Source organism: Pholcus phalangioides, unplaced genomic scaffold (assembly GCF_987345545.1).
Source record: "Pholcus phalangioides strain wild (caught in Gottingen) unplaced genomic scaffold, Ppha-v1.0 ptg000008l_1, whole genome shotgun sequence".
Lineage (NCBI taxonomy): Eukaryota > Metazoa > Arthropoda > Arachnida > Araneae > Pholcidae > Pholcus > Pholcus phalangioides.
Window position 1 is genome coordinate 53,973,598 of NW_028301601.1, and position 14,681 is coordinate 53,988,278.

A 14,681-nucleotide genomic window follows, 5' to 3' on the forward strand; every position below is an offset into this window, starting at 1 on the left:
TCTCGGTCATGTGTGGTTAGAGGTTCATAAGTTCCTGGTATGAATATTTTAGAAATTTTTAAAAGATTAAAACCTTAAAAAAAGGTTTGGTGACAGATACACACGTCATTTCCGCGCAATTGTAATTTGGGGACATTTACGCACAACCAGGCCCCCCCCCCCCCCATAAATTTTTTACTTTATTCCCCTTTCTATATTCCCCCTTCCACTTTCTTCTACTCCACGAGCATCTTCAACCCTTTGTTCGCGAATACCAGCGTGCTCCCTAAAGTCCCCAGAGTGCTCGATGCTTGTGTTCGATTTCGTGCTCGCGAGCACTTGATGAACATTCCAATTTAGAACCTTGTGTAAATTGCATTCAAGGATTGAAATCATCCTAATTTCGCACAATCGTTTGTTAAAACTTGTTAAGGGTGCTCTTCTTTTGATGATGGGTGCAGGCAGTGCTCGCGACTCTAGGAAAAAAGGTTGAAGACCTCTGTCATAGCACAAGGGAGCCACGCATAGGCGAAGATAGACTTGAAAATGTGCTGGAGGGGGCATGATGATGGTGATGATGTCAATTTTATGCATGCATTAAATCAATCGCCCCCCGCCCCACCCCATAAACGAATTCAATTCAAAATTGGGAAAACATCGAAAAAAGCACCGTGAATGGCTCTGCACGATTTCAATCTCAACGCAATAACATCGAATGGTGCAACCGTATTTGGCGCCGTATAAGAACATTTCTATAGCAATAGGCGTTAATGTGCGCACGAGACATTTTTCTTCATTTTAGCTTTTTAGAGGAAAAAAATACGACTAAAGTTGTTTCGAAACAATTTTTTGGCACGTGATTTCACAAGGTGCTCTTTATTTGTTTATTTTTGTCATCGGGAATCGGCTGCGAAACTGATGACGATGATAAATCTGAGAAAATCGGATTTTCCTTTAAAACAAAAAAATCCTTTTCTTGAAGACGAAGTAGAAAACTATATTTCCTTTCTTACGATTTTTTTTGTTTTTTTTGTTATTGTGATTATTACTATTTTTGCTTTGCTATATAGTGTATATGTTGCGAATGTCAACATGACTTACAACTCATTCATCCGTAAGATTTAGAACTTTGGACGCCCCATTCATTCAGGCTCTTCTGAATCGGCATCGTTATGAAAGGCAAAATAGGCATTGTCTATTTCACTTTCTCTCTCCCCCGCAATGATTGGCGACCATTTTTGGCGCCGACATCTAAGAAAATGGCTGTTCTTTTTCTTTTTTTTTTATTATGGAATTTTTGTATTTATGTATTTGTTTTGCTTAATGGTGTGTGTATGTGTGTGTGACATTTTCATTCTCTAACCACGAGGAGAAATCGTTGTTTCTTACGTCAGGAATACTCCCTTGACAGTGTCTTGATGAAGGAAGGTGCTATTGTTTACAAAGACGCAGCGGAGGGGGGGGGGGGGTTGCCAACTAGGATCGAGTTGGGAACCTTCAACGACAGGGGTTCTTAACCTTTCCCAGCCGTGACAGAATAAATCAGCAAGATCAGTTTTGCGACCCATGGGACTATTTGTTGTTTGAAATTAGTGAAGCCAATGATGCAATAAGTGCATTTATAACAGAGTGTAAGGCCGGTCACCCATATTGAATGTAATTTGCACAAGGCGCACGAAATCGGAGCGAAATCACGAAAGCGAGCACGAAATCGAACACTCTGGGGACTTTAGGGAGCACCGTGGTGCTCGCGAGTAACGGGTTGGAGATGCCTGTGTGCTAGGTGGTAATTTTTTCAGTTTCAATGTCCAAGAGAAAATTTTGAAACGGCTACCTTATCCTAGACTCCCGTAACTAGCTTTTCCCAGGACGATTCTTCCGTCCTGCACATACGGACGACTTGTTCCGCGACATGTTTTCGTTCGTGTTAGCCCCTTCCAGTGGACGACTGGCCTAAGTTTATTCGAACGCTTTATATCTAGATAGCCCCGGCGAATCTAGTTTGCGTCGTGACCCATAGCTCAAGAGCCCCTAGCTGTGAGCAGATTCACACTACCCTTCTCGGCATTGGCTGAGGTAGACTTGAAAGTCTGAGGAGGGCACGATGATGATGATGTCAATTCATATATACGCAAATATATTATATCAGTCGGCTTTACCTTCGACTCTGGGGGGGGGGGGCGGCATTGCCCACTCCCGTATCTCCGCCTATGCATACTTCAATTCAGAATTAATGCAGGCAATCAGCAGGAAAAAATTCAGAATCAAATTTCAGGATTAATGAAAGCCCTAAAGTTTTGGAGGGCGCTCGCTCTCGAATTTAGTGGGGGGGGGGGACATCGGTCTACCCCCATGGCCCTCACAAGGGCGAGGCTGACAGGGCTCCATCCTTGGGTGCCCGGGATGATTCTTATTTCCCTGTTTCTCCCAAAAAAATCGCTATTATGGGGCCTGCCAAACATCTTAACCTCGGAAGGCACTGCTTCAATATGGGGGGGGGGTCATGCTGCATGTGCAGACGGTATGATCCTGCTGCAGTATGTGGGGGGGGGGGCGTGATGTTGTGTGCTCAGAAAGTATGTACCCGGAAGTACAGTACTGCCAATCTTGCCATCGTTTTTATCATTCAATTAAAACTCGGAAAGTAGACAACTCAGCGTAGAGGTATCCTGATACATAAAACAGAACTTTCTTTTTTAGTATCATCGTGTCTACGGAAAATGGCTCCAGAAAATTACTTTTTTTGTGTCTTGCCATAAAACAGCATCGTCACAGATAACAAAGATATAGTCAGCAAAAAAAAAAAATATTCTTCTCTCTTTTTTTTTTTTTGTCATTTGATGTCGTTTGAAATAAAAGCAAATGACTATCTTTTGCAACATACAAACAAATGGTTACGCAACTCCCCCGCCGGCGTTGGAAAGAAAAATCTTGAGAAATGCTGGAAAAATAAACGGTGGTGGTGGTGGTGATGGCCTTCAAGGACTTGGTGGTGGTGATTCTCGAGGGAATTCGTGTCAGAGAATCGCAAGAGATGCCTTGATATATATGTATACATATCCTTACACGCCCCTGGTATTTTGTTTATTTACCTGGCGCATTCTTGGTATTGTCGGGCACTCCAAGGACGATGGAATTATGTACTTCATTATTGGTGGTTGTGGCCTAAAACCTCGAACTATCTGTAGCATAGCCGGTGATTACGGACTCGGGTTAGGAGCGACGTATGCATCCTTGATGTCTTTGGTAATTGTGGCCGGAGTTGGTCATTTTAAGGCCCGATTTTACGGCCCTCTGCTTTATGTGTATTCTACCCCTTTGCATTACGAGGGATGAGACAGGCAGGACCGTAACCAGATACTCGGTCAGCTGGGAACAGGGCAATAAAGCCGGGTTTTCCTAGGAATGGGTTTGTTGCGCAGCGTGAACCGAATTAGACTATTTCGCGCCGAGAGAAACGTGTTACATAATCACGCTACGCGTTTGTGTTTTCCTAGCGAGGCGAATCAGATCAGGGCGGCTATATAAAGTATATGGCTTTGGCATCAGCTACTCTGTCGTCTGCATACTCCGGTTTGAAGGAAAGGGAAAGAAAACACACAAGAGTGAAGAGAATATCGGCAAAACCGAGGCGCACGACGCATTTGACTCCCCCAAAAGCAGTCGGCCAGTCAAGCCCGACGTAAAGCGCTGTCGTCAGACGTATTGCGCTCTGTAGGAAAACAGTCATGCTGCTTTTCTTACTGGTGAGTGGACGGCGTGTCGCGCTGGGCGAAACACGTTGCGCGCGGCACAGAAAACCTGCTCCTAGGAAAACCAGGCTTTACTAGGATTTTGCCGCCCCAACAACTTCAAAAGTTGATAATTTTGTATCAGTATTTTTTGTTCCCACCAGAGCAGTCTTAAAGAGCACCATGGGCCCCCGGGCTGAGATGTTTTTAGGCCCCACCTGGAAAATTCTTGAAATTTCAACCACCTCTCATTTTTGTGAGGCCCTTTTCCCCTTGAGGCCCAAGGCCGTGCCCGGGTGGACCCATGCATTAAGATGGCAGTGGTTCCCACCTAAAACTGTCGCCCCCTAAATTTTGCCACCCGGAGTAGTTGCCTTGCCTCCCTCTGGTCCCGGTTCTGGCTGGGAACACATGATATTGAGCGAGTTATCAAAGGAAAGGCACACCTTATAACAGATTTATAAGGTAAAAAAACGAGAGAATGGTAAGAATATCGTCCTGGGCTCCCAGGACGAACAAAGCCCTGTCGACTTCACGCCTATTGGTGGTGGTGGTGGTGGGGGCAGTTTTAGGTGGGAACAAAGAACACCGTTACAACCGTTTTAAAGTTGTGGGGCGGCAAAAATTCTAGTTACGGGGTTAAATTCTAGTTAATTGGTGGGGGGAGGGGGGCACGCTCCCGAGACTGCGACTCATCGGCCGCAAAGCAGAATGTTTTGCATTGTTTTGCAACAAGACCTCATTTCCGCATGCGCAAGTGAGGGGGTCACCAAAATTAAGTAGCACAATTTTCCATCCTAATCATATCCAGTTTCAGCACACACCCCCCCCCCCCAATCTCAAAGTCGGTCGAAAGAGGTGACACTGAAGTTTTTCTCCCTGATGACAACGTGATGGATCCTGAACACTTGACGTTCAAACGGGTGTGGTGTTGGTGGTGTTTTGGTAGGGCAATTAATTTCCAGAATTCCCACCACCGACTGGACGGGATACGACACACGTGTTCGAAACTATTCTGAAGGTTTAGGATGGCAGCTGCACATCCCCTCACTACCAACCTAATGAGCCGCTGAAAATTCTCACCAAGAAGGAGGGTGACAGGAATCCAGCGCACAGCTGGAGTTTTGAACACCGTCATCGGCCGATGCGTCCGCGATTGATATAATTACACCATTAAATCACTCAAGATCCCACACCCTACTTGGACTCTCAAGCTGTTCTTGAATGGAGATGTCTTCAACAACAGACGTTATCGTCACTGGATGGTGTCAAACTGGTGTTATAAGTAGCGCTATGGACCAAGAATTATTGGTGTTTTGATTCCGGATACAGGAGTGAGAAAAGACACTTGGTAAAAAAATAAAAAAGAGGTGATGGGAGAGTTTGGTTGACAATAAATAAGGCATTGATGCTTGTATTATGATGTGTGAATACATGTAAGCACATGGCTTTGATGCTGGAGGCAGATGAAAAGACCCGCCTGGCCACCGATGAGACATCTAAAAATGATGTTCCTGGTTTTTGACATCAATGGTTGGCAACATAAGATTGACTTTTTTATGTCATTATCAAATTCTTTTTGAAGAGTCAGTCAGAAAACCATGCTTCCCATGTTTTTTTTTTGGTTTTTTGGGGGAGGAGCGTTTTTATAATGAAAGTGAAATCAAATGCAGTTTTTCAATATTGATTGGATTTCAGCACATTTTCATCAATTTTAAATTTCCATAAATTCTGAAAATTACTTCTCTCATCAATTCTGGGATTTTTTTCCTTTGATTCCGAATTTTCTTCTCAATTCTGGGATTTTTCTTTGATTCTGATTCTTGCAACAATTTTAAATTTCAGCCTATTTTGGGAGTTTCCTTTGATTAATTCAGAATTTGTATCAATTCTTGTATTTTGTCTATGATTGATTCTGAATTTTCAACAATTCTGAATTTCCCATCAATTCTGGAATTATTTCTTGCATTAATTCTGAATTTCCATCTATTTCGGGATTCTTTCTCTGATTAATTTTGAATTTTCTTCAGTTCTGGGTTTTTCCCCTTTAAATCTGAATTTTTATCAAACCTGGAATTTTTTATTGGATTGATTCTGAATTTTTATCAAATTCTTGGATTTTTTCTATGATTGATTCTGAATTTTCATTAATTCTGGATTTTTTTTTATTATTATTTTGATTCTGAATTTCCATCTATTTTAGGGTTTTTCCTTTCATTAATTCTGAATTCTGATTTTTTATTCGATTGATTCCGAATTTTCATCAATTTCGGTATTTCTTGACTTCGGAATTTTCATCAATTTCTGGATTCTTTCTGATTGATTCTCAATTTTCATCCATTCGGATTTTTTTTTTATTCTAAATCTCCACCAATTTTGGAATTATTTCTTACATTAATTCCAAATTTTCCATCAATTCTGGAATTATTTCTTCCATTAATTCTGAATTTTCATCAATTGTGGGATTTTTCTTTGATTAATTCTGAATTTTGGGATTGCTTCTTTGATTAATTCTGAATTTGTCAATTCTTGGATTTTTTTTTTATTGTATTGATTCTGAATTTGTCAATTCTTGGATTTTTTTTATTGGATTGATTCAGAATTTTCATCAATTCTGGAATTTTTTCCTTGATAGATTCTGAATGCACGTCTATTTGGGATTTTTTTCTTTCATTAATTTTGAATTCTTCTCAATTCTGGGATTTTTATTCGATTGATTCTGAATTTTCATCAATTCTGAGATTTTTGATTCTGAATTTCCATAAACTCTGGTTTTTGTTTAATTCTGAATTTGGTTTTTTTGGGGGGGTTTTCTTTGATTGATTCTCAATTTTCATTAATTCTGAGATTTTTTTTTGATTCTGAATCTGCATCAATTCTGGAATTATTTCTTCCATTAATTCCGAATTTCCATCAATTCTGGGATTTTTCTTTGATTAATTCTGAATTTTCACCAGTTTTGGGTTTTTTTCCCCTTTAATTCTGAATTTTCATCAGTTTTGAGTTTTTTCCCCTTTAATTCTGAATTTCCATCAATTCTGGTTTTTGTTTAGTTCTGAATTTGTTTTTTGTTTTTTCTTTGATTGATTCTCAATTTTCATTAATTCTGAGATTTTTCTTTGATTCTGAATCTGCATCAATTCTGGAATTATTTCTTGCATCAATTCTGGAATTATTTCTTGCATCAATTCTGGAATTATTTCTTGCATTAATTCTGAGTTTTCATTAATTCTGGGGATTAATTCTGAATCTCTATCAATTTTTAAAATTGTTTCTTTAATTTTGAGTTATCTGAATTCTGGAATTTTTCTTTCATTAATTATAAATTTGTAATGGTGCTGGAATTGTTTCATTTTCTCAGATCATCAGGCTCTAATTTTCATTAGTTTTGATTTTTTATTGATTTAATATTTTCATTAATTTCTGCGTTGATTTTAATAAAATTGTGTCAATATATTATTTAAGTGGATATTTTTCAGCCTTCCTGTATACGCTGTGTAATGCAGGGCCCCGATTCTCCATCTCTTCCCCGGCCCTGGTCAAATAAGAATTCTTGAGACCTCAAATATTGTGTTCTTTGAAGCAGAGGGATGGGTCGTCCTTATAAAATAAAAAGCATCACAGAAGCCCCTGAAAACTTGTGGGCCTTGAGCATGTACCCCGTTTGCCCATGAGAGAAACTAACCCCCTCCCCCCACAAAATACATAAAATTGTAGCCCAGAGCTATAATTTTATATATTGCCATTATGTATTGTACATTGCCCAGTGTCCATCGTATCCATGTTGCATGGTTACATGAGCCACTTGTTGTCATCCCTTGTAGGTTTTTGCAGTTATATTTTTGTGAAGAAGCAGCGATGTGAGGGGCTGAAAATTGCTGATCATTCCATATATATGAGACTCAAGCGCATACTCAAGAGGAGGAAGGTGCTTTGTAGGAAGGTTGCATTGTTTTTTCAGAAATTATTGGGGGGGGGGGGGGTTCAGCTCCTTTATAAAATTTACTGGGGGGGGGGGCCTCAAATGGCTACCATCTGTTTTTTCGAACTATGAGTGAAGTGTAATGATTGAATACTTCTATTGTTGTAAGCCTGTTGCTCTCTGTGGTGAGACTTTTTCATGGGGAGATCAGATTGGCTCATATTTACACCTCAAAGTTTGGAATCACAGAAAACCAATTTCAACCTACCACCACCATTGTAATGCAAGTGAGGTCAGAGAATCACATATCATGCATGTGCCCCCAGACTATTCTTGGATGGGTCCCCATGGGTTAAGAATATCCCTAGTTCTATGGGCAGGTCTACTGGATTCTGAAAGTAGCCATACTTTGTCACCATGATATTTAGTGGATTGCACTAGAAATGAATTTAATTTGAATAATTAAAATTATGTGACATTTCAAAACAAATATTGGTTCTTTTTCCCCCTCAGTGGAATGGAGCAAGTATGGCAGAGAGAGTTCAAGATGCTTTTCTCGCAATATGCTCCGCACATATGGCTGCTTCTACCTGTGAACCAGAAACCTCCATCTGGCGTATGGAATACGACTGTAGACTCTGCTAAAGTTCGCTTTTGTTGCGAGGTGAGTTATATATTTTATTTTTGTGATATAATTGAAATTAAACATGAATGAATGAACACCGGGACTCTGCCATCAGATTTATCCTGTTGCCGAGATCTCTTCCAGCCCAGCTCTGTAGCAGAGTCTGGAAAAAAAGTGTGTGTACCTAAATAGGGTTACCAAATTCGAGAACTGAGAAAGGAGGACACCTTCGAATGCACTCTCAGTGATGTCACTTTTCGTAATTTTCACACAGATGGCATCACTATTCTGACCAATAAAACTGGCCACAACAATAACTTTTCCCAACTCAAAAAAAGCAAAAAGAGAAAAAATTCTGGGAATTTAAATGGCTATTAGTCAACGGAAAAAAAACCCCACAAAAACACTCACTGTCGCGGAAAAGAGATATATGTTTGAAAGTGAAAAAAAAATTCCTAATAAAAAAAACAAATAATTATGGAAACCTAAAACAGAGGACAAAAGGGGGCTGAAAGTTGCTGGTCATCCTGTATATACGAAACTCGGGACTCAAGCTCATAGGCAGCAGAGGGAGGGTACATTGTATTGTCTTTTCAGAAATTATTGGGGGGCTTAACCCCCTTGCAAGCTTACATTTGACCGCTGTAGTGGTTGAGTAGTCATGATTCGAACCCTACCAGTGGTGCTACATTGGTGGTCGGCTGTTTTCTGTGGTTTCCAACTTCAAGGCCCAAATGCAAGCCAATCTCTCGAGGCGTTAAAAAGTCTTGCCAAACAGAGCAACAGGCCTACAAACAGCCTACAAATATTCTATCATCACACTTCACTTCTGAAATATGCACTGAAAAAGGCAGCACTGAAAAAGCAGTCACAACACTACATATACGACTGTTACGTACACACATTACGCTCAGACTGTTAGTTATACATACATTTACACTTCTGGCACAACTCACTTGGTAGTAAATTCCGCATGGCGCTAAACTGGAGTTGTGCTCAGTTTGAAAGAAAGAATGCTCCTTACAAAATCTTTCGGGGGGGGGGGGGGCTCAAATGGCCTCAGCCCCTATCTTCTGGTGCCTATCTATATCTAGTATCCTGTCTGATATTTCAATGCTGCTACCTTCATCATCTCAAATTGTGAGTGAAGTGTGACTATTTAAAGCTATGAGGAATATGGGAGGGGGGGGGTGTACAAAGCCCCAAAGCAGAATATGCAAAAAACCGGAACATACATCACAGAACAATCAGTGCTACTGCAGAACAATCTAGAGTTTTAAGAAAAATGTAGCAAACACTACTGAAGAGCATTTCCAGTCAGCATATTGTTGCAGAACAATACAAAACATTCTACTTTGTGAGTAAAAATTTTTAGATATAATCCATGAACTGCACGTTTTTAGGAACTAATGTTCTAGTTCATAGTTTCCTAAACTTTTTGTTCTATCACCCCTTCATGAAAAATTTTTTTTCCTCTCATCGCCCCTCCCCCAACTCAAGTGAATCCATAGGATCCTATGTTATACTCTTAGCCCCCCCCCCCCAGACCATTCCATCGCCCACCAATGGATGATATTGCCCACTTTGGAAAACAGTGTTCTAGTCCCTAACTTTCTCTCTCTCTCTCTGTTCCATCGCCCTCTTCTTAAAAAAAAATTTCTCACCACTTCCCAACTCAAGCCAACCCATTGGACCACATACTACACTCACAGCTTCTACTCCCCCCCCCCACACACACACACACTATTCCCCTCAGATCATTCTATGCCCCAATTCCCACTTGCGATATTGCCCACTTTGGGAAACGCTGTTCTAGTCTTAAGCAATATGCAATTCTTTTAAATGTCTTTCCTATTTATGAACTAGTTTTTCACGTTCATGCAGGTTTGTAAAAACAAACGTTGACTGTATTTTTAAACTCTGTAGTTGATATCCATGTAAGGATCCAGGTTCAAACTCTGTTGATGGCAAAGCCATGGTTGGCTACCACTACGGAGCACAAATGCAAGACTGCCTTTCATTTGCAAAAGTCTCTCTACAGAAAGCAGGTAGACCTTCATCATACTTAAATAACATGAAAATTCAAATACTTACCATCTTAACTTCAAAGTATGGATGACAGATGGCAGCACCAGCAAAACAAGCACAACTCTGACAACAAAAATACATTTTAGAGCTACGCATACACTACTCAGAACACACATTCTGGCATATATTGATTCGTTAGAAATTCTGCAGGAGAATGAGCACTCTTAAGAAACAGTAGTACTTGGTATCAGATTGGTCAATGTAACAGCCAGTCATTAGTTTATTTTTCAGTAATATGACTTTAGAAAAACAGAACCCAATACCTTTTGTTCCAGTACTTCGTGCCCACTTCACTTCTGTCAGCGCAGGGATTAACCTATGGTGTTGCAACTCAAATTTGGGTCATCACTGAGATTTTAAAATGTGTCGTACAAATCCACTTCCAGTCTAGTTATAAATGCACTTATTGCAACACTAGTTTAACCAATTTTGACAACCAAACAGACCCACAGGTCGCAAAGTTGGTCATTTTGTTGCGGATAAAAAGGTTAAAAACACCCCTGTGTTGGACCAATCACAAGCGCCAGGTTGCCATGGCAACCGAAAAATTGACATTGGCGTCTAATTTTTTTCATGTATGATAACTTAATTGAAGCCTGAAGACAACACAAAATTATCTGAAATTTACGTGAAAAATTCCACAGAGGAATACGGACGAGGTACATGCTTTAGTAGTAGTAGTAGCACGGAAAGGGGCCTCGGACAAGTCCAAAAATATGCTATTCTGGACAGATTTTGACAAAAATATCCTTGGCGCCCATGAAATTTTGCTGCCGCCTAAACTTTTTTTTGTCAAACCTTATGTTAGTGTATTCTTATCTTTAGAGCGCCATACCACAGATTGCTGGTCAATCTTCTTCTCATGCATGCAAATTCAAGTTCAATCTGCAAATTTTTAAACACTCAGAGTTTCCCCAAACTTTTTGGTTCAAATTCCCCCCCCCCCTCCACATCATTATTAGTGGTAGATAGTGTGTGTATTTTGACACAATTTCCAAATTATATTGTAGAGCTTATGGGCTTCATATTTTTTGCAGGACTGCGGCCATGGATGGACATCAATGAAAGGACGAGTCGGATTCTGGTTCATTCTTAATCCACTGATGGGTGAAGGCACCGTCTGTTTGAAACTTTATGGGCAGCAGTGTGACCGCTGCAAGACTGGAACTTATGAACCTGCTATGTGGTATCCCGAAGAAGTCGCAAAAGTGAGTTTTTTTCACATTTTTCCCTATTTGCAAATAGTGAAATACAGTGGGTCCCGCTTAGCTCCTAAAGCAGAATGCTTTGCATTATTCTGCAATGAGCCCTCAGCAGACCAGAAATGTTCTGCAGTTGAAATTACCCATAATAGTTTCTTTAAAATTCTTCCCACGATTGTTCTGCAACAGTTTTTAGCATATTCTGCTTATCAAGACTTATTTTCATGTGTCCAAACTTGTACTAATACTAATGAAGAATTTCTGTTTGAAGTTTTTTCAAGTTTACATTTCTCTTGAAGGTTTTTTTTTTTTAATGTTTAGGCGAAATTCACGTAGCCTATTTTTGAGATTGCTGATGCATTAACGCTGCGGTTTTAAACTAAGAGAGGAATTCCTGTATAGGCTTCGGACCACTCAAAAAATGTGGAACGCTTCACGAATTGCATGTCATCTTTGCTCAGAGGGCCATACTAATCTTCCCTGCATTGTTTCGGCAGAGTCCACAGAGCCCTTGATCTTGATATATATTTTGGGGTGGGGCAGTGAGCTTGAATCAGAAAACAACTCATTTATACACTGCTGTACACTTGAACCTTATTTTGTAAAGGGGTTTGTGGCCTTCATTTAATTGGTACAGGAGATCCATAGAAAACAGAAAGTCAAGAACCCTTGCACTAACAGCTATACACTAAGTGTGACCTGTTGTTCCTGGACCTCAGTAGAAGAAGAAAAAGAAAAATCATTTTGGGTCTTATTGCATCAATGTCAGGGGTGGAAACTCTGCGCCAATTGCGCCAAAACTAATATCTTGCGCCATCCTGCTCGACTATACTTAAACTATCGCCCCTTGATCGGGCTTTCCATCGCGAAACCCCGCTTAACGCTTGATTTAGCGCTCGTTATTCGGCAAAGTTTCTAAACTAACATTCGTAATTCGGCAGACATGCGCTTTTTACTCCCGGAATGAAATTTTTTTTCACGAAACATCAGGATTTAACACAATGACAATCGACTACAGTAATTTCTGCTGCTTCCAGTGACGACTTTTTTTTTTTAACGGAAACACTCGAATTTGCACTTTAAAGCTGAAAGGCATTGCAAACCATTCTCGTGAAAAAAATTCTCATTTCGGGAGTAAAAAGCGCATGTCCGCCGAATTACGAATGTTAGTTTAGAAACTTTGCCGAATAACGAGCGTTAAATCGCCAATGTTGCCAAATAACGAGCGTTAAATCGTCAATCTCGCCAAATAACGAGTGTCAGATCGCCAATCTCGCCAGATAATGAGTGCTGAATCGCCAAACATCGAGTTGATTCTTCCGAAATTCTCTCCCATTTTGCAACAATTTCTTTCCAAGTATAAAAAAATGAAAAACTTATAAAATTTTTTTTGGTTCATTTGAAGTGCTGCTGTTCAAGCCAGCAAATAGTGCCCTCAGTAAGCAAAAATCATCTTAAATAGACGGGTGCAAAAAATTTTATGACAGCCGCTCCTTCAAACAAGGTGTCAAAAGCCTAAAACACCAAAAACAAAAATCAAGCTGACAAAAAGATGTTTGATAACAAAAGACAGTGCAGTTTTATTTTGAAAAGGGTTGAGGGTTAACGAAAATATTGTTGTTAATTTCACTGCTCCAATTTATAAATATCTGCTTCGAATCCCATATTTTGCTGCTCCAAAACTGCTCCAAATCCTGAATTTCGCTGCTCCAAAGCTGCTCCGAAATGGACTAAGTCACTTCCCACCCCTGCAATGTGTAAGCATAGTCTTTGTGGCACACCAAGGGTGCTCAACCTTTTGGGGAGTATGGGCAACTTCATTGGTTTGGAAATGTGTTACGGGCCACTTGAGATATCTAGGAATGTGCCACAGGCAACTTAAGTGATCTGGAAATGTGCTTTGAATCACTTAAATCATCTGGATTTGTGTAAAGAGCCACTATGAAAATGTTGTGGGCCACTTAAGTGAACTGGAGGTGAGTAGTAGGTGACTCAAATAGTTTAGAAATGTTATTGGAGTCGCTTAAATGATCTGAATATGCAGCGTTAGTAGCTTAAATGATCAGGAAATGTGCCAAGGGTCACTAGCATGGTTTATTTGTTGTGGGCCACATTTTGCTTCCCAGCCATAGATTGAGCATGTATGCATTACACTATCAGTGTGTGCTAAGGTAGGGGTTAAGCAGTGATTCGATTTCTGTAGTCAGAAGCCACACCACATCCCCTAGATGCACTAACGCTGGGGTTCTTAATCAGGATCCACAGGGCCTTTGATCCTTGGAGACATTTCTGGGAAAAGGGGGAGGCAGCGAGCTTGATTGAGAAAACAACTCGTTTTTACACTGCTTCAAACTGAATATAATTTTGTAAAGGGATTCATCGATTTCATTGAATTGGCGAAGGAGGCCCATGGGATACAAAAGTTTTAGAACCCTTTCCCTTTCACTAATAGATGTACAATAAGTGTCAGTAAGTTTCTGGTCCACACTGGAAGATCAAAAAACCATCTCTGGCCACATTTCATCAATGTAAATATAGCCATTATCTGTGTGCGACAAAGAGCAGTGATCTGATTGTTATTATCAGAGGATGTGCCAAAATTTATCAGAACCTCACACCACAATGCAGGGACAGTGCTCTACTATGTAGATTTCAGTATGAGTACATCAAAAGGTTTAGAATCGTGTCCAGAATGTTCACCACCAGAAAATCCACAGCCTACAGTTAGACAATTGAGCAAATGAATCAGTGAATGAGCAATTAAGTGTGTGGATGAATGAGCAAGTAATTGCATGGGTAAATGAACAATTACTTGAGTGGATGGATGAGCAAGGGAGCAATTGATATGGTGAACAGCGAGTAGCAAATTCAGTAAATGAGAAATTAAATGAGTCACTTGATTTGTTATTCGCTCTCGCTCTTCACCAACTCATTAGGTCGTTCACTTACTCTCTCCCACTCACTCATTTGATCACTCACTTAGCCATTACATGCTCACTCACTTATTTGATCACTTACTTGGCCGCTCACTTACTTACTATGTTATTATTATAGACATTATAATCATGAACCTGTCGTCTGTGAATTTTCCTTGCAGTGAATCGCATGTTCTGCAAATCACGATAAATAATTAA

The 14,681-nt window shown here is 40.1% G+C and overlaps 1 protein-coding gene and 1 pseudogene across 1 annotated transcript in view; one reads left to right on the forward strand and one right to left on the reverse strand.

The window, feature by feature from the left end:
• The window catches only part of LOC149084519 (uncharacterized), a 41,206-nt gene that overhangs the window by 25,453 nt on the left and 1,072 nt on the right, over positions 1–14,681 (forward strand). Inside the window, exons 3-4 of the mRNA XM_089235494.1 lie at positions 8,146–8,296; positions 11,383–11,553. Of these exons, the coding sequence (XP_089091620.1) occupies positions 8,146–8,296; positions 11,383–11,553 (322 nt within the window). The remainder of the gene's footprint in view (positions 1–8,145; positions 8,297–11,382; positions 11,554–14,681) is intronic.
• Positions 11,965–12,041, reverse strand: LOC149084520 (U6 spliceosomal RNA; annotated as a pseudogene).